Below are 24,164 nucleotides of genomic sequence, written 5' to 3' on the forward strand. Positions count from 1 at the left end.
CAAAACTCCCCAAAGGCTTCGACAAACCTACCGATATGAAATACGATGGAACGAAGGATCCCCAAGAACACCTAACGGCTTTTGAGGCCAGAATGAACCTAGAAGGAGCGGCCGACGCGGTCCGATGCAGAGCCTTCCCGGTAACCCTCGCCGGGCCAGCGATCAAATGGTTCAACGCCCTCCCGAACGGATCCATAGCCAGCTTCCACGATATTACACGAAAGTTCATGGCCCAGTTCACTACTAGGATCACCAAAGCCAAACACCCCATCAGCTTACTAGGGGTCACGCAAAAACAAGAAGAATCCACAAGAAAATACCTCGACCGCTTCAACGACGAATGCCTAACGGTCGACGGACTCACGGATTCCGTCGCAAGCCTTTGCCTGACCAATGGGCTAATGAACGAAGATTTTCGCAAACACCTCACCACCAGACCGGTATGGACCATGCATGAGATCCAGAACATCGCCAAAGATTACATCAACGACGAAGAAGTCAGCCAGGTCGTTGCCGCCAACAAACGGCAGCACGGCAACGCCCAGCGCGGCAACTCGGCTTCTCACCAAAACCCAACACTCAAAGAGAATCAACGGGACCACCCCAGGCCGACCAGCCGACCACCGAGAATAGGCAAATTCTCAAACTACACGCCCCTGACAGCACCAATTACCGAGGTATACCACCAAATAGCAGATCGAGGCATCATTCCGAAAGCACGGCAACTCAAAGAAAGGACAGGAGGCAACAAGACCCTTTACTGCGAATACCACCGAGGTTATGGTCACAGAACACAAGATTGTTTCGACCTTAAAGACGCCATTGAACAAGCCATACGAGACGGCAAACTCCCAGAATTCGCCAAAATCATCAGAGAACCGAGACGCGCGGAGAGAGACAGGTCGTCGGAGAGGGAAGGACGTAACCCGAGAACCCAAAAGCAACCCCCGAGGGAAAGCCCAGAGGAAGATCCAACCATCATAGTGAACGTCATCACAGGCAAAGACGTATCAAGCAAGTCAAAACTAACAATGAAAAAAGACCTCAAGATAATGGCTGTAAGGAACCAAGTCCCAATCTCCGCGGCCGACAATACGATAACATTCTTACCAGAGGACTGCCAACACGGCACCTCAGCCGAGGACGCCCCTTTCGTCATCTCAGCTAGAATCGGAACAGGACTCGTACGAAGAATACTAGTAGACACCGGGGCAGACTCAAACATCCTTTTTCGAGGAGCCTTCGATAAACTCGGACTCCGCAACGACAACCTCCAAACACACCGCCACGGCGTCACGGGACTCGGAGACAACTTCCTCAAACCAGACGGCTCAATCACACTTCCCATCACCATAGGAACGAGCAGCCAAAAGAAGACAATTCTATCTGAATTCGTAGTCCTAAAAGACTCCACAGCCTATAACGTGATTCTCGGAAGGAAAACAATCAACGACTTCTCCGCAGTTATCTTTACCAAATACCTCCTTATGAAATTCAAAACCGACGACGGCTCCGTCGGCACCATCCACGGAGACCGAGAAGTCGCAGCCGAATGCGACAACACCAGCCTAGCCCTAAGGAAGAAATCACGAGATGCGGCCGGTGTATTCCTAGCCGATCTGGATGCCCGACAAGACGGCCAACCCAGGCCAGAACCAGAAGGGGATATGGAAAAATTACAAATAGGGCCAACCAAGGATGAGTACACCTTCATTAATAGGAACCTCCCATACGACCTCAAAGAGGAGCTCTCTCAACTCCTGAAACAAAATAGGGACCTGTTTGCATTCACACCGGCCGACATGCCGGGAATAAGCCCCGACCTAATGTCTCACCGTCTAGCCGTGGATCCCAAAGCTAAACCAATAGCACAAAGGAGAAGAAAAATGTCACCGGACCGAGCCACCGAGGTCAAAAAACAAGTTAAAGCCCTACTCGAGGCCAACTTTATCCGAGAACTCCCCTACACGACTTGGCTAGCCAACGTCGTACTGGTGAAAAAATCTAATGGGAAATGGCAAATGTGCGTCGACTACACGGACCTCAACAAAGCTTGCCCGAAAGACGCCTTCCCCCTACCAAACATCGACGGATTGGTAGACGCCGCATCCGGTCACCGGTACCTCAGCTTCATGGACGCATACTCCGGATACAACCAGATTCCGATGCACCGACCAGACGAAGAGAAAACAACGTTCATCACCCCAGACGGGACGTACTGCTACACAGTAATGCCCTTCGGCCTAAAAAACGCTGGAGCAACCTACCAAAGACTGGTTAACAAGATATTCCGAGACTTATCCGGTAACAAATTAGAAGTTTACATAGACGACATGCTCGCCAAGACCGAATCCGGCGAACAACTAACCGGCGACCTCAAAGTCATAATGAACACCCTACGAAAGCACCAAATGCGACTCAACCCGGCAAAATGTGCCTTCGGAATGGAGGCAGGGAAGTTCCTCGGCTTCATGATTACGCAACGCGGAGTTGAAGCAAACCCAGAAAAATGTCGCGCCATCCTCGAGATGACGAGCCCCAAAAACCTCAAAGACATCCAAAGGCTTACCGGCCGACTAACGGCATTGTCACGCTTTCTCGGGGCTTCAGCCCAAAAACCGACCCCCTTCTTCAAACTAATGAAAAAAGAAGCCCCCTTCAAATGGGAGACGGAATGTGAAGAAGCATTCCAACACTTCAAGAGGGTCCTAGCGGAACCACCAATCCTCGCAAAACCCCAGACAGGGGAAACACTTTACTTATACCTCTCCATAACGGAAGAGGCACTCGCAGCAGCACTCGTCCGTGAAAACGAGAAAAAGGAACAAAAACCCATATACTTCATAAGCAAAGTCCTACAGGACGCGGAAGCCCGCTACTCACGCTTAGAAAAGCTAGCTTTCACACTCCTTACAGCCTCCCGACGCCTACGACAATACTTCCAAGCTCACCCCGTAACGGTTCGAACCGACCAAGCGGTCAAACAGGTGTTGCAGAAACCCGACCTAGCCGGAAGAATGCTAGCGTGGTCCATCGAACTATCTCAATTCCAGATCAAATTCGAACCCCGGAATGCGATCAAAGCACAAGCTATGGCCGACTTCATCGCCGAGATGACCCCGGGAAAGCTTACCTTCGATTCATGGAAACTACATGTCGACGGCTCATCAAACTCCACCTACGGAGGTGCCGGAGTCATACTCGAAAATCAAGACGGAATCACGATCGAACAATCGGTCCGATACGAATTCCCGGTATCAAACAACCAAGCAGAATACGAGGCCCTCTTGGCAGGCCTTTCCTTAGCCCAGGAAGTCGGAGCAAAGGTCCTAGAAGTGAATACCGATTCACAAGTAGTCAGTTCCCAAATTAACGGAGACTACCAGACACGAGACCCCCTACTCCAACAATACCTCGCCAAGGTAAACGAACTAAGAGAAGGATTCGAACACGTCACCATACGGCACGTCCCTAGGGAACGAAATGCCAGAGCAGATCTACTCTCCAAGCTAGCCAGTACCAAACCCGGACACGGCAACAAATCGTTAATCCAGGAAGTCGTTAAGACACCTTCCGTGTCAACAACAACCAGCGCTCACCTGACAATCTCAAACCAGGGATCTTGGACCTACCCGATCCTGCAATACCTCCTCAATGGAGCACTGCCACCAGATCCCAAAGAAGAAAAGCGAATAAAAAGGGAAGCCGCCAACTATACCATTGTCGCAGGACAGCTGTACAAACGCGGATTCTCGCAGCCCTTGCTCAAATGCATAGAACCCGAGAATACGGAGTACATACTCCGTGAAATCCACGAAGGCTGCTGCGGTCACCACGTCGGAGGCAAGACTTTAGCCCAAAAGGTCATCAGAGCAGGCTACTTCTGGCCCACGGTCATCCGAGATTCCATACAAATAGTTAAAAACTGCGACAAATGCCAAAGGCACGCCAATATCCACCAAGCCGCACCGCACCAGCTCAGCACCATATCGGCAGAGCGGCCGTTCGGCACTTGGGGCATCGACCTCGTCGGACCCTTCCCAACGGCACCCGGCCAGCTTAGATACCTCATCGTCGCCATAGACTACTACACTAAATGGATCGAAGCCGAACCCCTATCCTCCATAACGGCAACCCAATGCCGAAAATTCCTCTGGCGACAGATCATCACCCGATTCGGGATCCCCGAGATCGTTATCTCGGACAACGGAACCCAATTTACCGACAAAAAATTCAGAGAATTTTTAGAGGGGCTACATGTATCCCACCGTTTCAGCTCGGTAGAACACCCTCAGACAAACGGACAGGTGGAATCCGCGAACAAAATAATCGTCAAAGGACTTAAAAAGCGGCTCGACGAAGCCAAAGGACTATGGGCCGACGAGCTCGGATCGGTCCTATGGTCATACCGAACCACACCCCAAACAACAACGGGAGAAACACCTTTCCGACTAACATACGGCGTTGAGGCGGTCATCCCGGTAGAAATCGGAGACCCAAGCCCCAGAAAAACGGTCGGAGGTAACGACGAGGAAGCAGAACGAGACCTCATTGACGAAACAAGAAGCATAACCCATCTCAGAGAACTAGCCCTAAAGCAAAGAATCAGCCTGAGATATAATCACGGAGTCATCCGGCGAGAATTCGCGGCCAACGACCTTGTTTTACGACGAAACGACATCGGTCCCCCGACCCCAGGAGAAGGGAAGCTCACCCCCCAACTGGGAAGGACCATACAGAATCAAGGCCGTAATCGGAAAAGGAGCGTACAAACTCGAACGGCTCAGCGGCGACGAAGTCCCGAGAACATGGAACGCCGCCAACTTGCGACGATACTACGCCTAGACCAACCCACAAGGTCGCACCCTTGCCCTCATCTATGTTTTTGTACTTCTCCTACCTGTATACAAATTCTAAGTGTTTTTATTTCATCTAAGTTTTAAACTCGGGTACTCTTTCCCGCCACCAACGGAGGGTTTTAACGAGGCCCAACCATCAATAACAATTCCATTAAAACAGCTATTTATATTTTCCTAAACGTCCCAAAAAATGGAACGAAAACGCGGCCACAACTGGGGAACTGATCACCCCCCAGGTCCAAAATACGCGGATATCCATGAAAAAACCCGACCAAACGACGGTCTGAGGGAGCAAAATAGCCTAAAACGGAATACACGATAGGCCCGGACGGCCCAAAAACAACAAACAGAACATACAAAAGGCCCGAACGGCCGATAAAGTACCATTAAAACAAAAATAAAGTGTTCCAAAATCAAAATACACGGCCCCCGGCCATCCGAAAATATCCAAAAGCACAGTTCAAAGAAAAAATCCAAAGAGATAAAAGTAAAAGCTACTCGAGGTCAACGATCTGGCCATCGCGAACAGTCTTGAAGGCCCTCATCACGGACATATCCACACCAGGAGCCAGCACTGAAGCTTGAGCCCTCATCGTTTCCTCGGTAGCCGCAATTGCGTCCTTCGCATCAGCTAGTAACTCCGTCTTCTCCCTCCTCAAGGCAGCAACCTCGGCCTTTAGAGCCTCCGATTCGGCGAGAAGCATGGCAGCCTGAGAACCTACATCAGAAGCCCGCTGCCGCTCCTCTGCCAGCTGAGAGAGAAGCGAAGTTTCAACCTCGGCAAGTCGAAGAATCTCTGACCCGGCCTCCTCAGAAGACTTCACAGCCTTCTCCCTCGCAGCTTCGGCAGCCTCAAGTTCCCCCTTCAACTTGGCTACCTCAGCATGAGAATGACGAAGCTTCTTGTCCAGCAAACCGACCTGAGCCATCACAGGCTCAGCCTTCCGAACAACAACGGCAGACCGGAGGAGAGCACGATACACCGACTTGGCCTGGAACGAAACATCGCAGCCATCAAAAAACGGCTCCGTTCCAGGCATCAAGTGTTGATCAATAAACCCCGGAGCATCGAAGCGTCGATCCATCACGCTGGGCACAAGACCTTCATCCTCAAAAGTCTCACTGCTCGGGTCCTCAGGCCTCTTCCTCTTCCGAGAAGCCTCAGCAGCCGTCACCACGACGACTTCAGGAGAGTTCGCAGGGCCAGGGGAAACTTGAGTATCGGCCCGCGCACCCGAAGAAATCACCTCCTGAGAAACTGGCTGCGACTCTACGGCAGGATTAGAAACGGGAGTAGCCGGGGACGACGACCCCTCCTCCTGGGCCATCGCCGCCTTCAGACGCGCCAAGGATGTCAAGCCACCAGCCATCTCAACTGCAAACAATACAAAAATTCCCAAGTTACAAAAACGGGAAACAAAACATAAAAACCAAAGAAAAAAACAGAACACACCAACATATGACCGACAAGCAATCGGATCACCCATCACATCCCGGGGATTAAGAGGACGCTCTCCAAACAACTGCCACAGAACGAGAGCAATATCCCGCTCCTCCGAGGACAGAAACTCTTTCGAAACCCGAGTAAAAACCGACGGTCCCGCCTTAAAATTCCAGTAAGTGGGGAACCGACGATCACCCTCCAACGTCAACCAAAAGGGATGATGTCCCTCCGAGGGACGAACCTTAAAATAACCACTCTTAAAACCGTGGAAGGAGTCTTCATACAAACCGAAAATCCGACGATGGGGCTGAGCTCGGAAAGACACATACCCCTTTTTATGCTTCCCCTCCTTAGTCGGAAGAGTGCACAAGAAAAGGAAAAGAAAAACGTTTACTGAGGCAGGTAACTCTAAATAATCACAAACGAGCTCAAAAGATCGTATTGCCGCCCAGCTGTTCGGATGTAGCTGGGACGGCGCCACGGAGCACCGATTCAACAACTGCTGAACAAAAGGAGAAAAGGGAAGCCGAACACCAAGTCGGGTGAACATCGCCTCATACACCCACATCCAATCCGGCACGGTCGGGGAGTCGAGATTAGTATAGCAAACCCTCTCGTCAACCCCAGAGAGGGCAAGCTCGTAGTGGCGTTCGGCATCGCCACCCCCACAAACAGCCCCTTCATCACGGAGCCGTTGGAGGTCCGCCTCCGTCATCCGCGACGGTGTCCCCCAAACATCACTGGTGACCCAAGAAAAAAGGTCAGGGACACCCCCCGCCGGGGCCACCGGAGCCCTCACACCCTCCATCCGTCGGCGAGCCATACCTAAAATATCGACGAGCACCACCGTCAGCCAAACCTCACGGCAGAAAATGACGGCGGGTAAAAAACCAAAAAATACCGCCACCGCACACCACCAATTATACGGTGGCACTCGCCCTAACCCTTTTCTAGGAAACCAACAGAACTATCTAAACCACCATACAAACACCACAAAACTACTCTAAAAAAGCCTACACTTAGCAAAAACAAAAACAAAATGCTGCAGAAAATAAAGCAGAAGAAAGCAAAAAGAAACAAAAGAGATGCTAACCTGATAAATCGAAGGAAGACAACCCCAAGGAAAGACGCCGCAAAAGAAATCCAACCGAAACCACAGAAGGCGAAAATGGAGAAAGGGAAATGCTGTAACCAGAAAGAGAAGCAATAGAGAAGTAAAAGCAAAACGAGGGAACTAAAGGAGGAAAACCAAAACGGTTTTTGAAAGTAGTACAACGACGAAAATACCCTTAAGAAAGCAAAACAAACGCAAGGACAAAAAAGAAAAAACACAACCTGCAATAAATACCCCTCGAAAAAAAAAAGGTAACGCCTCGAAGAACGCAACAGACGCGACCGATACGGAAGAGTCACGTCAGACCTAAACGGTCAGACGAATCTTCCACAAACACGGAGACCGAGGCACCGACCTCATCTCAAAGAAACCAGACGGGCACCCGAGAAAAAGTCGAGCCCATGACAAGCGTCTCCCAGCGACAGACCGACCTCGCTCGCTCTCCCGCTGCGGGGGCAACTGTTACGGATCCGTGTTTCGGATCCCGCATACCCGGTTACCCGGGGACGACCCGCTTCCACACAAAGGCCCAAACACCGGCCCTTCAAAACCTCTAACCCAAATATCTCTTTCTTATCTTAACCAAATAAGATAAGATAAGATATTCACCTATAAATAAGAGGACCCAGGTCCCCCCAGGTATTCATTCATTCCTCACACTTTCTACCTCTTAGATCCATTCTGACTTGAGCGTCAGAGTGTCTTTGCAGGTACCACCCCCATTGCTCCAGTCAAGCGACCCGGCTCCAGCTCTATCTGCGGGTTCCCGATCCTCCCTTCAAACCGTACCAGAGACATCTCGTACAGATCCTAAAGGAAAAAAAATAACAATTAGATTCCCCAGAAATTAAGACGTTGGACACATTACATTCTTCCATCAGCCCATGTAACAAAACAAAACGAAGTTATTTTGGTGTCCCATTACATGAACTGACGTGTCCGTTTCTGCTACATCTGCAGTTGGACGATGTCGTTTGGGAGATGTCCTTCCTTCATATTTGTTTCACTTTACTCTTAACATCTTCAGTTACCCTCTGTTTTTACCCATTAATCCTAAGGGAGAAGTTGAAGTCAAAGAGTCACTTTGCTCTTGGCTCTGCAGTAACAAAAATCACGATTCTTCCTTCAACATATCAGCAAGGAAGAAGAAGTCATCAAGGGAATCGGTGTTAGCAGAGACATTCTCAACTCAGTTAAAAAATGTTGATGCTTTTTTCAGTTAGTGCATCCCTGTGTCAGTTCTTTTCATGGTGGTCCCATTGTTTGGAACAAATTGTTTAATGTTCTGCAAAGCATAGTTTTAAACTTATTTTATTGAGCATGACACATTTTGTCATATTTAGAATTGTTATGCATTTGTTGTTACTTTTTGAGGTTTCCGCTTATTTGTTTATGTTTCATGAAACTAATGATTAGCAGAAAGACTAGTATCACTTTATGTCATATTATCACTTTGTGTTTCTACTTAGTAGATGGAGGAATTTGTAATTCCTGTGATTAACCATGGGAAAAATTTGTGAGAAACAAACGAGCAGAGTTGAGTTACCGGGATGGGTTAGTTGAGAGGTTTCTAGAGATAAATCTGGACTTTATGAACTTCTTTGACTTGAAGGAATTGTTCAAGAGCTTGGGATACGATGATTACAAAGCAATGATGTGGTTTGATCTAAATGATACTGATTTTGAAACTGGTTTGCATCCTATTTTTGGAGATTTAGAGATCAATGCTTTAAGGGAGCACCAAATACAAAACAAAGAGTATGAGGAGTTCTATATATATTTTGAGCATCATATTCTTGGTGGTGAAGACGCTATAGGATGTGATGAAGCTGGTGATCTTCCTATTTCTGATAATGATAGTGATGATACTGGATACAAGAACGTTGAGGATGAGCTGTACAAGCTCCCACCTCCTAGTGTTGACCAATCAGACACTGATATCGAAGAAAAGCATGCAAGAGTGATGAAAAAGAAGAAGGCTGCAGACAGTAAGCATTCTCTAAACGGAAAAAAAGTTACTATTGAAGATATTCCTATAGTTAGCAATTCCCCTAGACGTCGAAGGAAGAATGAATATAAGAAGGTGAGGAGGAGTTCAAGACTGCAACAATGGGCTACACAACAAGTGGGAAACTCTAATTCAATTCAGCACCCAATTGAACTTGGAGATGATGGAGATGAAGAACATCATGAACATCCGAAAAATGCTGAAGAGGCTGAGGATGACCCTTTTGTTGGGTCCTTTTTGGAGACTGTCAGAGCACATACACATGTAATGTGTAGTAACTCACAGATCATATCTAAACTTCCTAACCATAGAATTTTTTGGATTAGATGTAGTTTATGTTGTTAAATGGATTAGCTGATTCAGTTTGTTGTTGTTGTTCACTTGTATATGTCAGGAATGCCATGTGTGCATGATATATCTGCAATAGCTTGGAGAAATGAACGACCTAAAGACTATTGTCACCCATGGCTGCAAATGACCTCATTCAATGCTACATACCAGCATTGTGTTCAACCAGTTCCAAGTGAGCAATATTGGAAAAGGGTAGAGGGATCAAGACCTATTCCACCCAAGCTTAAAAGACCCATTGAACGTCCAAAGCTACATGCAAGAAGAAAACACCATGTTGAACCACTGCTAAATTCAAATAAAATTAGGAGAAGCTTCACAGTGAATTGCAGTAAGTGTGACAAATCTTGTCATAACTTCAAGACATGTAAAGGAACTCCAGTAACTAAGAAAAGAAATAAAAGAATCAGATCCTCGTCAAAGAATAATACATAAGAAGAGGTACCGCTATCTTAAAATGCTCCCCAGCCAGAACATCAAGAAACCATTGCTGAACTCAACCCACAGTCACAAGTAAGCAGAATTAATTGTATATTTACACTATTCTTAAGGTTTTAGTTGTCTATTAGTGTTTTGTTTAGGGATTTAGATGTCTTGTCACTAATTTTTAAGGGGTTTAGTTGTCCTATTAGTAAAATGGTTAATCGATTATTTAAGTGTTTAGTTTAATATTGGAGCAATTGTTTCATTGATATTTGTTCAGCCAAATCCAGTTCCAGCAGCAAATCCTAACCCTAATGTCACTACTCAAAATGTTAAATCAATTGGGACTGTGACTAATGAATCTGCCATTAATATAACTATTGCAAGTAATTATGATGATGTTGTTCAACCTGGGACTGTGACCGATGAATCTGACACTAATGTAACTGATGCAAGTGTAAATTTTTTGTGAAGGATATTGTTCCTACTGCATTTGTTTGTTTAATATCAAATGGATGTGGATCATAGTGAAAATGTATGTGAATATTGCAAGATAATGCTCTAAAAGAGAGAAAAAGGAGGACAAGAAGATCCACAGAGTTCAGGCCTCTTGGACAAGCACAAGTCTAGTTCAGGCCTCCTGGACAAGTCCAAGCCCAATACAGGCCTCCTGCTCTAGTCTAGAACTAAATCAGGCTTTTAGCCCAAGCTCAAGGCCATATTAGGCCCCTACAACAACAACTGTCCAATTTAGAACTCCAACTCAATTCCAGTCAATATCCTGTGCTGCTAAGCCACTGAATCCAACCTTATTCAGAAAAAAAAATTAATTGTAAGGCCTGAACAAGCTCCAACACAGCCAAACCCATCATAACAATCAACAATAAGTTCAACTGATGATATTTTTGCAGAAACTCTGGCTGCAACAACTACTGGAACAGCTTCAAGAATATTTCAATTCATTCCCACCCCTAGATTTAAGCCTTAGTTGAAGTCTTGAATAGATGAAACTGTAGTATTTTGGACATAGTTATTTAGTATTTTGGATACGATTGTCTAGTATTTTGTGTAGACTTTCTTTGGACTTAATTCTATTTTGAATTAGGCACAATATATTGTGCAGTTATGATAATGTTTCTATATAATTTTTTTTTTATTTAGTAACATAGATAAGTGTTCAGTCTCTTTTTGGATTAACCCCTGTACTTGAAAACAATCTTTTGGAAGTTTAGATAATATAACAATGCTCTTATGGCTATTATGGTTATGTGATTTCTTTCTTTCATTTTATCATTGTGAACATCATATTCATTAACACCAATATCCATGATAGATCATACAATGATTCAAAAATACTTATTCATTACTGTATTCATAATAATACAATTGTAAATACTACAACATTCATGCATCGGCTATCTAATTTGATTCACTCAGAACCCTTGCTCCACACATTCACAATAATTGCAATTAAAAAATCAGTCATAAAATATACAACATTCCTAAATCTACTACCAGTAATTTTGCTTGGAGTTTTCTGATTTCTACAATCCATTTTCAATCTCATATTTCTCTCCTCCAAATTAATTAATCTATCTTTCACTCCCTGCTTAGAACTTTGCACCTCCACATCTTCAGTAACATCATCCAACCATCTAAAGAATTTGCAGTATGACAAATTGTCCTGTAATAAGAACCAAAAAAATATCATGAATGACAGATATGAATTTCAATTCAATAGAATACTCAAAACTCAAAAAATAGAAATAAATTAAAGGATAAAGTATACTTTTTGTCCCTGAAGTTTGACAAAAGTTTCAAAAATACCCCTAGGTTTTATTTTGTTTCAATTTTATCCCAAAAGTTTTCGATTTGCATCAAATATACCCTCGACGGCTAAATTTTCAAAAAATTTAAAACCAATCTAACAATAATGCATGAAAATTATGCTTAATTTGCTTGTGTTAAGGGGTTGTTCTTATGAAATTGTTGTTGAATCAGTCTTAAATTTTTTGAAAAATTAGCTGTTAAGGGTATATTTGATGCAAATTGAAAACTTCTGGGACAAAATTGAAACAAAATAAAACTTAGGGGTATTTTTGAAACTTTTGTCAAATTTCAGGGACAAAAAATATACTTTATCCTAAATTGAATTAAGAATTACCCTATAGTTTGGGCACTCTAAGAAACAACCTATCTAGATTCTCCAATGTTCCAGAATTGTATATTGTTGCATATAGCTTACAGTTACACTTAGGAGCGATTTTATTGCTGAAGCCTCTTCCATGTGTTGAGTCACCCCTATAATTCCAATCACTGCCTTCATTCCTAATTGACGGAGCAAAAATGTCGGTAAAGATTTTCACAAAAATTTTCACGTTGCAAGTATAGTCTAAACCGACAATTAAACCTCAATCAAAATTTAATTTGTTTGTCACTTAAGCAAACCCAATAAAATTAACCGAAGTATTAAACCTCGGGTCGTCTCTCAAGGAATTGCAGGAAAATGTAGCTATTATTGGTTATGGAAAAGTATCTTTTTGGGTTTTGTAATAAGAGATAATTAATATAAATAACTAGGAAATAAAATAATAGCTAAGAAAAGTCCTAACAAAGATTGAGAATTGGAATTCCTATTCTCATTATCATTGTCAATTGTGATGGTAATTACCTTTTTCTTTCACTTATTTAACCTCTAACAATGAAGGAAAGTCAAGTGAGTAAAGTTAACTTAAGTTTACAAGTCCTAATCGAAGACTAGATTTAGTGAAGCTTAAGCCAACTAGCAAGTCTCAATCACCAATCAATAAAAGACCTTTGATAATTCAAGAGTCTCCAATCAATCAATCCAAGCTAAGAATACAAAAAGCTAATTTAAAATCCAACCAAGCATTTTATCAAACACTTAGAAGGCACAAGATAAAAGCATAGAAAATTAATAAGAGATTATAAAATCTAAACAACCAATTGCAAGCATCAATAACACAAATTGAAGAAGGCAATCATAAATATGGAAAACATAAATTGCATTAATATGAAAATTGAATCTAACATCAAGAGTTCATAAACCAAATTGAAAAATAAATAAATCAATAAGAGAAGATAAACTAAAGTACTAGAATAGTAAAATGTAGAATAGAAATGGAAATCTGAATTGAAGAAAAAATAGAACTAAAAACCTAAAACCTAGAGAGAAGAGAGAGCCTTTCTCCCTAGAAAACTACATCTAAAATCTAATAATGTGAATGAAGTGTTGAATGAATGATTGATTCCCCCCTCTTCCAGCTCCACTCTGCAGCCTCTAATAAGTGTTTTCGGGCCTGAAACTGGGTCAAAAGGAGCCCAGAAATCGTCTCCAGCGTTTTCTGCAAATTGCAGCACGTGACGCTCTGTCATGCGTACGCGTCATCCACGCATACGTGTCATCCACGCGTACGCGTCACTGGACATTTTCCTGGTCACGCGTATGCGTTGCCCACGCGTGCGCGTCGTTGCTAGCTTCTCAAAACTTCAATTTCTTGTGTTCCTTCCACTTTTGCATACTTTCTTTCCATCCTCTAAGCCATTCCTGCCCTGGAATACCTGAAAACATTGTACATACATATCACGGTATCGAATGGTAATAAGTGAGGACTAAAAAGTTAGTAATTTAAGGCCAAAGAAGCATGTTTTCAATCAAAGCACAGAATTAGGAAGGAAAATGTAAAACATGTAATTTATATGCATAAGTATGAGAATAATGGATAAAACCCACTCAATTCAGCCTAAAATGTACCACGAAATAGTGGTGCATCACTTTCCCTTTGGCGCCTCGTACTTTTGGAGTTTCCGGTGCTATTCATTCTGCGTTGTGCTAGCGTTTTGTTTCTGGGTGAATAATTAGAAATTCTGAACAATTAGAGTTTGAGACATGTTAAAATCAAATAACATTCAAGGAACAATTTATCCTCATCATTTAGAGTTATTCCAATGCGGTATTTAACGGACACTTCAATTACATTAACAGTCCACGTTAGAGGCGCCGTTAGTCTTACTAACAGAAAGATGTAATGTGTCCACGTTTCATTTTCTGAGAGATCTAATTGTTACTTTTTTTCAGGATCTAACTTGTTCGAATGCGAAATTCTTAAGAACCTAATTGTCACTTTATTCTTCATTTTATTGCTTCAGTATTCCAATAAAATAGAAGTCTTCTCATAAAGAAGCTTTGTTGTGCATTACCATTCCCATTCTTTTCAAAGGAGCCTATATATATAGGATACGTTTCAGGTACTCCAATGTACTTTACTGGAGTACTGCTATGCCATGTACAAAACGGTAGATTGAAAAGATTTGTCTGCACTCAAATTGGTAATGACAATTGTATCCTTGACATAAGAAAGAAAAAGACTGAAAAAGGCAACTGAAAGAAAGGAGAATATAAAGATAACAGAGTTGAGCTACTTTTACAACGGATATATGCAGGTCGGCTTTAGTGCGTGATGTGTTTCTGGGTAATGTAGATTGGAAGAGGGTCGTTATCTGGATTAAACGACCCCAAGGAGTGGTTGGTCAAGAGGTGGACGCGTTGTGTGAATATGTGCGGCAGGTCGACGGAGCATTGGATCGATAGTAGCGCCAACGTTCACCGTAAAGTGGTATAGAGGCTTGATTGGCGGCGGGGAGAGAGGGACATTTTGCGAGCTAAGGCTAATCGGACTGCAGAACCTGGGGGATTCCCAACCTTCTTCCAAGCTTTGGCAGTGTAAGCAGACTGGCGCCATTGAAGATGATCCTGAGCTGCTGAGGGAGATGACCGCTTCATTAGAGATGCTCCGGTCTCTGAATCTCTGGCGGCGACGTTAGGTGTCTCGTTCATAGAGGAGCAAGGAGCAAGGAGCCTCTGAGTAAGCAGCAGCATTACACGGTCAGACTGGCGGCGGATTTAGATGAAGCCACGGCAAAGCTTCGGGCGAGACCAGAGTGCTTTGTCATCAGTCATAAAGTAGCGCTGTTAATATTTTGGGGCGGATGGAGAATCGGATCACGGAAGATTACTCTAGACTATTTCCAATTCGAATCTTTTGACGTGGTCTATGACAAAAAAAAAAAGCTCAGTGTCCCACTTCAATTCCTTTAACAATATTCACTAATTCACTGTTTGCTAGCCATGGGATTAGTAATGAAAATATTTTATTGTGGGCAAAAAACCATAATAAGCCAACATCACTTCAAATTTACGTATATGAGCCAAAAGAAAAATTGATTCAGCAATAAGCCAAATGGTATTTTAATGTAATTCGAACCAGGCTAGTTCGAACTCCATTTAGGAATAAATCGAACCAGGCCAGTTCGAATTAAGAAGAAAGAGCTGTTGGTAAATCGAACCAGGCTGGTTCGAACTAGGGTTTCATGTAATTCGAACCACCCTAGTTCGAATTATGGGTAACTTAGGGTCTTCATGTAATTCGAACCACCCTGGTTCGAATTACACTTAAATTGCGTTGTTAGTAATTCGAACCACCCTGGTTCGAATTACTAGTGATTGGGCTATATAAGGAGTTCGAATCAGCCTCATTCAAACCATTCTCATCTTCCCCTATCCCACGAAATCTCAGAGAAAACGACCCAGATTCTCTCCGACAAAGACCTGAACGGAATACTCTACTGATGGGGGACGATCCGGCACGGTTAAATCGCTTGGACGGAGTCGCCCATATCGCTGGGGTCATCAACGAGGAGGTTAGTACGGATATAACTTTGTTCTACCGGTACATGTGAGTTAGTGGTTTTGCATGCAGGTTAGATGGTGGTTTATGTTAGTGGTTTCTGTTAATGGTTTATGTTAGTGGTTTATGTTAGTGGTTTATGTTAGTGGTTTAGGTTAGTGGTTTTGCATGCGGGTTAGATGGTGGTTTAGTTGTTGGTTTATGTTAGTGGTTTATGTTAGTGGTTTCTGTTAGTGGTTTATGTTAGTGGTTTCTGTTAGTGGTTTATGTTAGTGGTTTATGTTAGTGGTTTATGTTGGTGGTTTATCTTAGTGGTTTATGTATGTGGTTTATGTAAGTGGTTTACGTTAACGGTTTATGTTAGTGGTTTATGTTAGTGGTTTATATTAGTGGTTTATGTTAGCGGTTTAGTTGTGGTTGTTTAATGTTAGATCTTACATGTCAGTGGTTTATGCTGGTTTCTTATGTTAGTTGTTTATGCAAGTGGTACTCGTTCATGGAATTTTAAGCGCTTATATTTGGTACGATTTCTGCTTTATCAATTATCGTGTTGATTATCTTTGTCACTGGTAATTAAGTCGGTCCTAATAATGCGGTTCATTTCTTCCGCAGCCTCAGCGATGCATCAGGAGCATGCGGCGGCAGCAGGGCAAGGTCCTCGATGACAGATACGTTCCGTACCTGCAGATGGCTGGTCTTTACCATCTTGCAAGGCTAAACGATAGATGGTTCCGGTTGGACGAGGCCCTTGTCAGTGCGTTTGTCGAGCGATGGCGTCCGGAGACGCACACGTTTCATATGTCATTCGGAGAGTGCATGATCACACTCTAGGACGTGGCATACCAGCTGGGTTTGCCAATGGACGGGCGTTACGTCAGCGGCTGCCTATCAGAGTTCCATATATACATCGAGGGTGGCCGTCCAGCCTGGGTGTGGTTCGAGGAGTTGCTTGGAGTGGTACCTCCTCCTAGCCAGGTTCAGAAGTACGCGGTCAACTGCAGCTGGTTTCAGGAGACTTTTGGTGAGTGCCCGGAGGGAGCTGATGAGGATACTGTGCGTCGATATGCCCGTGCGTACATCATGATGTTGTTGGGCACGCAGCTTTTTGCGGACAAGTCCGGCAATCGCGTTCACATCAGATGGCTTCCGTTTGTAGCTAGGCTGGAGGAGATGGGGACTTACAGCTGGGGTTTTGCAGCACTGGCATGGTTGTACCGGTGCATGTGCCGAGTGGCGAACAGAAATGTTATCAAGCTAGCGGGCCCACTTCAGCTACTTCAGTCATGGATTTTCTGGCAATTTCCTCACTTTAGGCCTGCAGGATTTGAGATGTTCAGCTGGCCATTGGCCTCGAGGTACTGTACTAAGCTTTGTCTATTTCAATTCACTACACATAACCACGTGTTCATTCATAATGTATTGGATACCCTAAGCACACATATAAGTAGCTGTAACACATGTGCATGATGCAGGTGGTCAGGTTACATCCCTTCCAGTAGCGAGAAGGGTCCTAGAGTTCAGTTGTGGAGGCTCTGGATAGACCGGTTGCAGGATAGAGAGGTCAGTATGTTACTTAATAAGTTTTTTTATTTAACCACGATTTACGAGTTGGGATCACGAGTTGCCCTGACATTGTATAGTTCTGGTTGCAGTTTATCTGGATGCCGTACAGCAGCCCCGACGTACTTCAGGTCGTGCATCCTGAGGTTTTGGAGCCTCGGCATATGGTGCTGTGGCGGTCTGTTACATCGCTTATCTACTTTGCCGTCATAGAGTGGCATCAGATAGATAGGGTTCTTCCGCAGTTTGGAGGGGTGCAGCCCCGTCCACAGGCCGCCCTGAACATCGACTTTCTGATGTCGAAGGACGGCAGAGGCGGCGATCGATGGTTCCCGTCCCATTTGCAGAAGTGGCATCAATATTGGGACTCCCGTACGGAGAGCGTGCTGAGGTTCGATGTTGTTGCTGACCCTAGTCCGTCGTATGAGTTCTTGGATTGGTGGAGTCAGCACGGGAAGAGGTTTTTGTCTCCGGATCCGCAGTTGGGCGATCCGAGAGCCGTTACTATTCCTGTTGAGGCCTCACAGCGGGGAGCTGGGCGAGTTCCTGAGATGGATCGGCCAGACGACGTGCCGGATAGGCGGCGGGTTGATAGGAGAGCTCACGTGGGCACACGGCGTAGCCAGCGTGACTGGGGGTGGCTTGAGCGTGCTATGGAGGATGATGACGAGGCCGGCCCCGCTGGGGTTCGACGACGACGCCATCCTGGCAGAGGTAGAGGGCGTGCTGCGGTTCATGCCGCTCCACCTGATCCTGAGGACGATGACGATGATCAGCATGGACCCGAGGGCGGGGATGGTGCAGGGGTGGCTGCAGTTGTTGGTGTTAGTACCCATGATGGGGTGCACGAAGGTGAGTGGTATGGCTCAGGGATGGGTGACGGGGCTGAGCCTAGTGACGCTGGACTTGGGTCGGGTCCTTTTGGACATTATTTTGTTGGAGTACCCACCGACGACCAGCCTCAGCAGGACGGTACTCCATGGGTTATTCCCGGATCACAGTGGCAGGACTTCCTTGGGGCAGATACGCTTGATGCGGACTTCGGCAGTCCTCGGTTTCTAGAGGAGATTACGGCTATCATGCAGGAGGACGAGCCGGGCAGGAGGCGTGCTCAGACACCTAGCACGCAGGCACCCTTAGATGTTGATCTGAACGAGCCTGCTACGACACCTGTTGCTGACCAGTTTGGTTTGGGAGGTACCCCACACTCCGCTTACACCGCTGCATCACAGTCTGTCGCCGGGCCGTCTGCCGTACCTGTCCATTTTACGCCACCCGCACCGCCTGCCCCGCATGAGGATGTAGATGAGATAGAAGATGAGGAGCCGTTTATCCGCAGAGGTCAGAGGCCACGGGTACCCCGTCGTTGTGGGACAGGCTCCCACTTGTTTAGATGATTTATTTTCATGTATTTTGGACGTTAGTTTTCATTCATGTATTATAACCATGTGGACTACTGTTGTGACTTTAGTGCTGTTTTTCCTTGTTGTTTGTTCATCTTATTGTATCTTCGAAATCTGGTTTTTACCTAGTCGATCAGTGAATATTTATTATCATTGAATCATTAAACACTTTAATGTTGACAATTAGTTATCAACTTTTGCCTTTATGGGGATTCTAGGTATACTCAAATTCGAAAACACCTTTTTCATTACTAGAAGGTAGAAAGATCAACAGATTACATAAGTCCTCAAACATAACATATAACAGGAAAAATAAAAACCAAAAAGCACTAACACTAACAACATCGCTACTATTGTCCCCCCGTTTGAGACGATCCTCCAAGCTGTGGGCAACTCCGACGGGTGTGTCCGGGCTGGCGACAGAGGCCACACCTCCTTGGCCGGTTCGGATCTGCCTCGTCCATATTCGTCCGTATCCTAGTGGATCTTGGACGACCCTCTCTCGCACGCCTCCTGGCAGGGTCCGGAATCACCGTGGGCCCGTCGTAAGGTGGCCAGAAGCCCTCCGGTATCGGTGGTGTGAATTCCATCCGGTACACACTGAACACTGAACTGATCTGATACACGCTGTGAACATAAGAGGACCAGGTAACCCGTGCGTAGGCGCATCATGCAAGTGCGTGCTGGCACGGGAAATGAAGCGCCTGGAAGTACCCGCAGTCGCAGGTCCGGGATGCAAGCGATACTCTGTAGGTACCCAACGAGAAAGAACCAGTAGGAGTGGTCTCTGCTACGGTGAACTCCGAGTTATCACGGTCATACAAGGTCACCGTGAAGCACCTGGCCGTCTTCAAGTTGGCCTCAATAGACTTCACCAAGTACTGACTGAATTGTTGTCCGGTTCCCATCTGAGCCGCAGCCTCTCTCCCCTTACGAACAAAGAGTTCCGCAAGCCTACCATATGTTGCCTTAACCAGGGAGGATACAGGGAGATTTCTGACACCCTTGAGTATTGAGTTCACACACTCGGAGATATTAGTCGTCATGTGACCAAATCGCCGCCCATCATCACGATGCTGAGTCCACAAGGAGTAGTCAATCCGGTTCGCCCACTCACACATCGCTGGGTCTTCAGACCGCAGAATATCAAACCAATAATCAAACTCAACCTCGGTCTTCGCATAAGCGGCATTCACTAGAAGCCTTCGTGCGTCCTTGCCCTTGAAGGTTAGGGCAAAATTAGCAGCTACATGTCGAATGCAGAATGCACGGTATGCAGATGGAGGTAACCACCCTCCGTCGGGTGCCTCAAGGGCAGCCTTGATGCCGTTATGCCTGTCGGAGATAACCAGCAATCCCGGCTGCGGTGTCACGTGCTGTCGAAGGTGAGAGAGAAAGAATGACCAAGACTCTGCATTCTCACCCTCTACTAGTGCGAATGCAACAGGTAGAATGTTCGAGTTCCCATCCTGTGCAATCGCGATGAGCAACGTTCCCCCGTACTTGCCATACAGATGTGTGCCGTCGATGCTAACTAGCGGCTTGCAATGACGGAATGCCTCGATGCACGGTGAAAACGTCCAGAAAAGTCTGTGAAAATAGGCTTCAGACTCGTCAACTTGTCCACCAACTCGAACGGGGCTCGTGCGTAGGACTGCAACAGTACCCGGCATCGTTAACTGGACTCCCAACACCCACCTAGGGAGCTCGTTGTAAGACTCATCCCAGTCACCATAGATGAGGGAAATAGCCTTCTGCTTCGCCATCCAGACCCTCCTGTAAGTCGGCCTAAACCCAAAGTGTGCTGCTGTGGCATTTAGGAGCACCTTTATGCTGACGGATGCATCGGCCCTGACCATTGGCATAATGAACGCTGAAATCACATGATAATCCAAGCTCCTGTGGTCACTCGAGATGGAGGTCGCAAGACAAGTGTGAGGTCCATTGTACCGTTTAACCTCCCAAATGCCCTTGCGCTGCCTGAGGCTCAGTCGAATCAACCAGGTGTACCCATTCCCAAACTCAGAACACTTGCCCACATAACGGCGATGATCAGACTCCACTACCTTGTACTGTACCCCTCGCCGGATGCTGTAGGTCTTCACACTTAACAGGGCCTCATCTTTATCTTGAAATTGCTGACCAACCTGGAACTCTGTCAGACCAGCTGTCCCTTCCGCATCTCTAGCTCCGTATCCAACGCAATGCCCTGAAACACCCTCCTGCCTCATGGCGTCCAGGTCCAAAGAGGAAAAATATGGTGGATACTGCTGTGTGCCAGAACTAGAACCACCGACCGCCAATGCAGGCTCACTCGCTCCGACATCGTCGCCGCTTTCATCCTCAATCATATCCGGCTCGACGTCATCCGCCTCTGCATCATCCAACAATCCGTCTCCGACGCCCACTGGTGGAACACCCTATAAACCGTTCGGCGGAACATCAAATGATCCTACCACGTCACCTACTCCGTCATTGAGATCAACAGCAAAAGACGGGGAGGCGACCGGTTGGACCGCTGTCTCGTACACAGGGACGGACGAAGAAGCAACGGCAGGCCTGGAACTGGAACCGGCTGCCGTGGCTACAGTGGTGGTATTCCGGCTCAAACCCCCTGAACTGGATACCACATCAACCAGCTTTGCCAACAATTCTGGTGTCCTCACCTCTGGGAACTGCCTCCGACAAAGAAACAAAACTTGCAGGTCCTCATCACTACCAATCGTGAAACAATCATACTTCACAGTATCCTGCAGGACCGTGACTGGAATGCGATAGAAAAACTTCTTAACCCGCTTCGCACCTTCCACACCGAGTTTCATCAGCACAGATCTAACAAGGTCATCATAGCTCGTCGTGGGACTAACGACAATACAGAGGGGATCCTTATCTGTGAACTTCACCCCGGAACGAGTTTTCCTCTTAATGGATCCTCTGTGGTGAACCAAAATACCAAAACTCTCCTCACTAGCCATCTTACACCCTCTAATGAGAGCAACTCACGTTTACAACCCTATATATACTGCTCTGTATACCAGTAAATCGAACCAAGGTGGTTCAAATTACTTAATGCAGCATATATACCTATAATTCGAACCAGCCTGGTTCGAATTATATGATACAGCTTCTCCCTCTGTAAATCGAACCAGCCTGGTTCGATTTACTTCAAGCTTCTTCTTTCTCTGTAGTTCGAACTGCAGTGGTTCGAATTATTAACAAATAGAGTTCGAACCACCCTGGTTCAAATTATATAAAAATACGGCCTGGCTTATTGCTGAAACGATTTTCGTTTTGGCGTATTTAGGTTACAGGATTCTTCACTTGGCTTATTAGGGTTTTTTGCCCTTTTATTGTTTAATATTTAAATTATTTATTCTATTATTTTAATGTTATGGCAGCTTTTATTATAATATTTATTTATTTATTTAAATCTTATCTAGTATTCTACACTTCTATTATTGTATAATTTTAAATATTCAAAGACTATATAATATATATTATTTTGGAATTGACTTTTAGAATATTAAATATAATATTCTTTTTAATTTCATAATAGTATAAATATATTTTAATATATTTACTTATATTCATTTAATATATAGTGTGTTTTTTCTTGATTTGATATATAGTGCATATATACTGAGCCTAATCTCCCTTATAAACACACAAACTTTCACAACAGGTCCATCATTATTTTCGCTTGGCTCACCATTTCATTCTAAGCCAGCTACATAGACCATCACAAAAGCCAATCCACATCATCACACTGTATTGGCCATCATGGACATCTTAGGCACCTTCTCGCTGCACAACGGATAAATAAGTTACCGACTACCATACACCCATTTTGATTTAGCATCACATCATTCCTCTTTTTTTTTTTTTTATCTCATCCTTTCATATATTTTATATTAAATTTCAATGGTTTAAAAGTATGGCATACGGAACTTCTAGTGCAGTAAACTTCTTCACCTAAAATGCTTCCATATATATATATATATATATATATATATATATATATATATATATATATAGTATTCCACTAGAATAGAAGTCTTCTCATAAAGAAGCTTTGTTGTGCATTACCATTCCCATTCTTTTCAAAAGGAGCCATATGCCCATATATATATATATATATATATATATTGCAGTGATTGCATTTCCATCTTTGTACCACTTCCCTTATGAAACCCACCGAAAACACTAACATGCTTCTATCCCCATTTATATGATATTAATGAATCATTGTGTTGCGCACCTTCTTCATGTAATTGAAACCATCAGAGTCTCTTGTTAATTAGCTAATGGTTTAACGAGTGAAGGAAATGTGTTACCTTGTTTTAAAGCTTCATAACTTCTCTAAAGATCACTTCACAAAGAAACTTTTTACCTTACACCAATCCAAAGATTTTAAACTGAAATATATGAAAAAAAAATATCTTATAGAACTACTTCACAAGTTCATATAAATACTACTTCAAGATTACAATATTATCACAAACAAGAAAGTAAGATATCTTTATATTTAGAACCAAGAAATTGGCCCAAAAATATTGTTCGAATCTGAAAAGGTAACATATCATGTTTTCAAGTTTCATAACTCCTCTAGCAATTATTTCAAATTTTATGAAAATCTGATTTTTTACTGAACTTTGGCGGGTCATAACTCGACTTCCGAATTTTCAAACTTTTTCAAACTTATTTTAAAAGAAAATTGGGTCCGTGAAGTTTACGCCATTCAAAAAATGGACTAAAATGATTTTTAACAAAAAAATTATGCACATAAAAAATTTGGTATGTAAAAATGAATTTTGCAGAACTTAGCAGCTTTTAACATTTATGGAGAACATGCGTATGCGAACACACACGCGACGTGGACGTTCGGCTCTGTCTAGACGTCTCGCGTATGCGGGCGTGTGCATGCGTATGCGAGGGAGAATTTTACAGGCTCGCCTACGCGGGCAAGTGCCACGCGACGCGAGACTTCTCCTCTGTCTGAGGGGCTCGTGTACGCGGACATGGGTTGCGTACGCGAGTTGGGCAAATGACACCCCCGCATACGCGAAACATGGCATGTGTATGCGGAATCCCTGTTTTTGAAAAAAATGGATTTTTGTGATTTTCAACTTATTTTCTAACTTCTAAACCTCTGTAGCTACCTCCTAAAGTTCCAATTTAGTTTTTAAATCATAAAGAGAGGGGTAAACTTAGAAAAGGAGTTAACTTGACAGTGAAAAAAGTTTTGAAGTAATGATTTGTGGTTAAGAAAGTACGGGAATGATAATAGTATTATGAAT

At 44.5% G+C, this 24,164-nt stretch overlaps 2 protein-coding genes across 2 annotated transcripts; one reads left to right on the forward strand and one right to left on the reverse strand.

Annotated features, from left to right (window-relative positions):
• The first annotated feature begins 18,015 nt into the window (after window positions 1-18,015).
• On the forward strand, window positions 18,016-18,861 carry LOC148575058 (uncharacterized). Its single transcript, XM_088503640.1, has one exon. The coding sequence runs from the start codon at window positions 18,016-18,018 to the stop codon at window positions 18,859-18,861; it is 846 nt and encodes a 281-aa protein (XP_088359766.1).
• A 674-nt stretch (window positions 18,862-19,535) lies between these two features.
• LOC148575059 (uncharacterized) lies at window positions 19,536-20,540 on the reverse strand. The gene has a single exon (XM_088506029.1). The coding sequence runs from the start codon at window positions 20,538-20,540 to the stop codon at window positions 19,536-19,538; it is 1,005 nt and encodes a 334-aa protein (XP_088362155.1).
• Window positions 20,541-24,164: the final 3,624 nt, after the last annotated feature.

The sequence above is a fragment of the Arachis ipaensis genome, chromosome B2 (assembly GCF_059453495.1).
Source record: "Arachis ipaensis isolate K30076 ecotype BB chromosome B2, ASM5945349v1, whole genome shotgun sequence".
Taxonomy (NCBI): Eukaryota; Viridiplantae; Streptophyta; class Magnoliopsida; order Fabales; family Fabaceae; genus Arachis; species Arachis ipaensis.

Coding starts and splice junctions, on each gene's coding strand:
- LOC148575058 (XM_088503640.1), top strand. CDS start 18,016: ATGGATCGGCCAGACGACGTGCCGGATAGGCGGCGGGTTGATAGGAGA.
- LOC148575059 (XM_088506029.1), bottom strand. CDS start 20,540: ATGCCGGGTACTGTTGCAGTCCTACGCACGAGCCCCGTTCGAGTTGGT.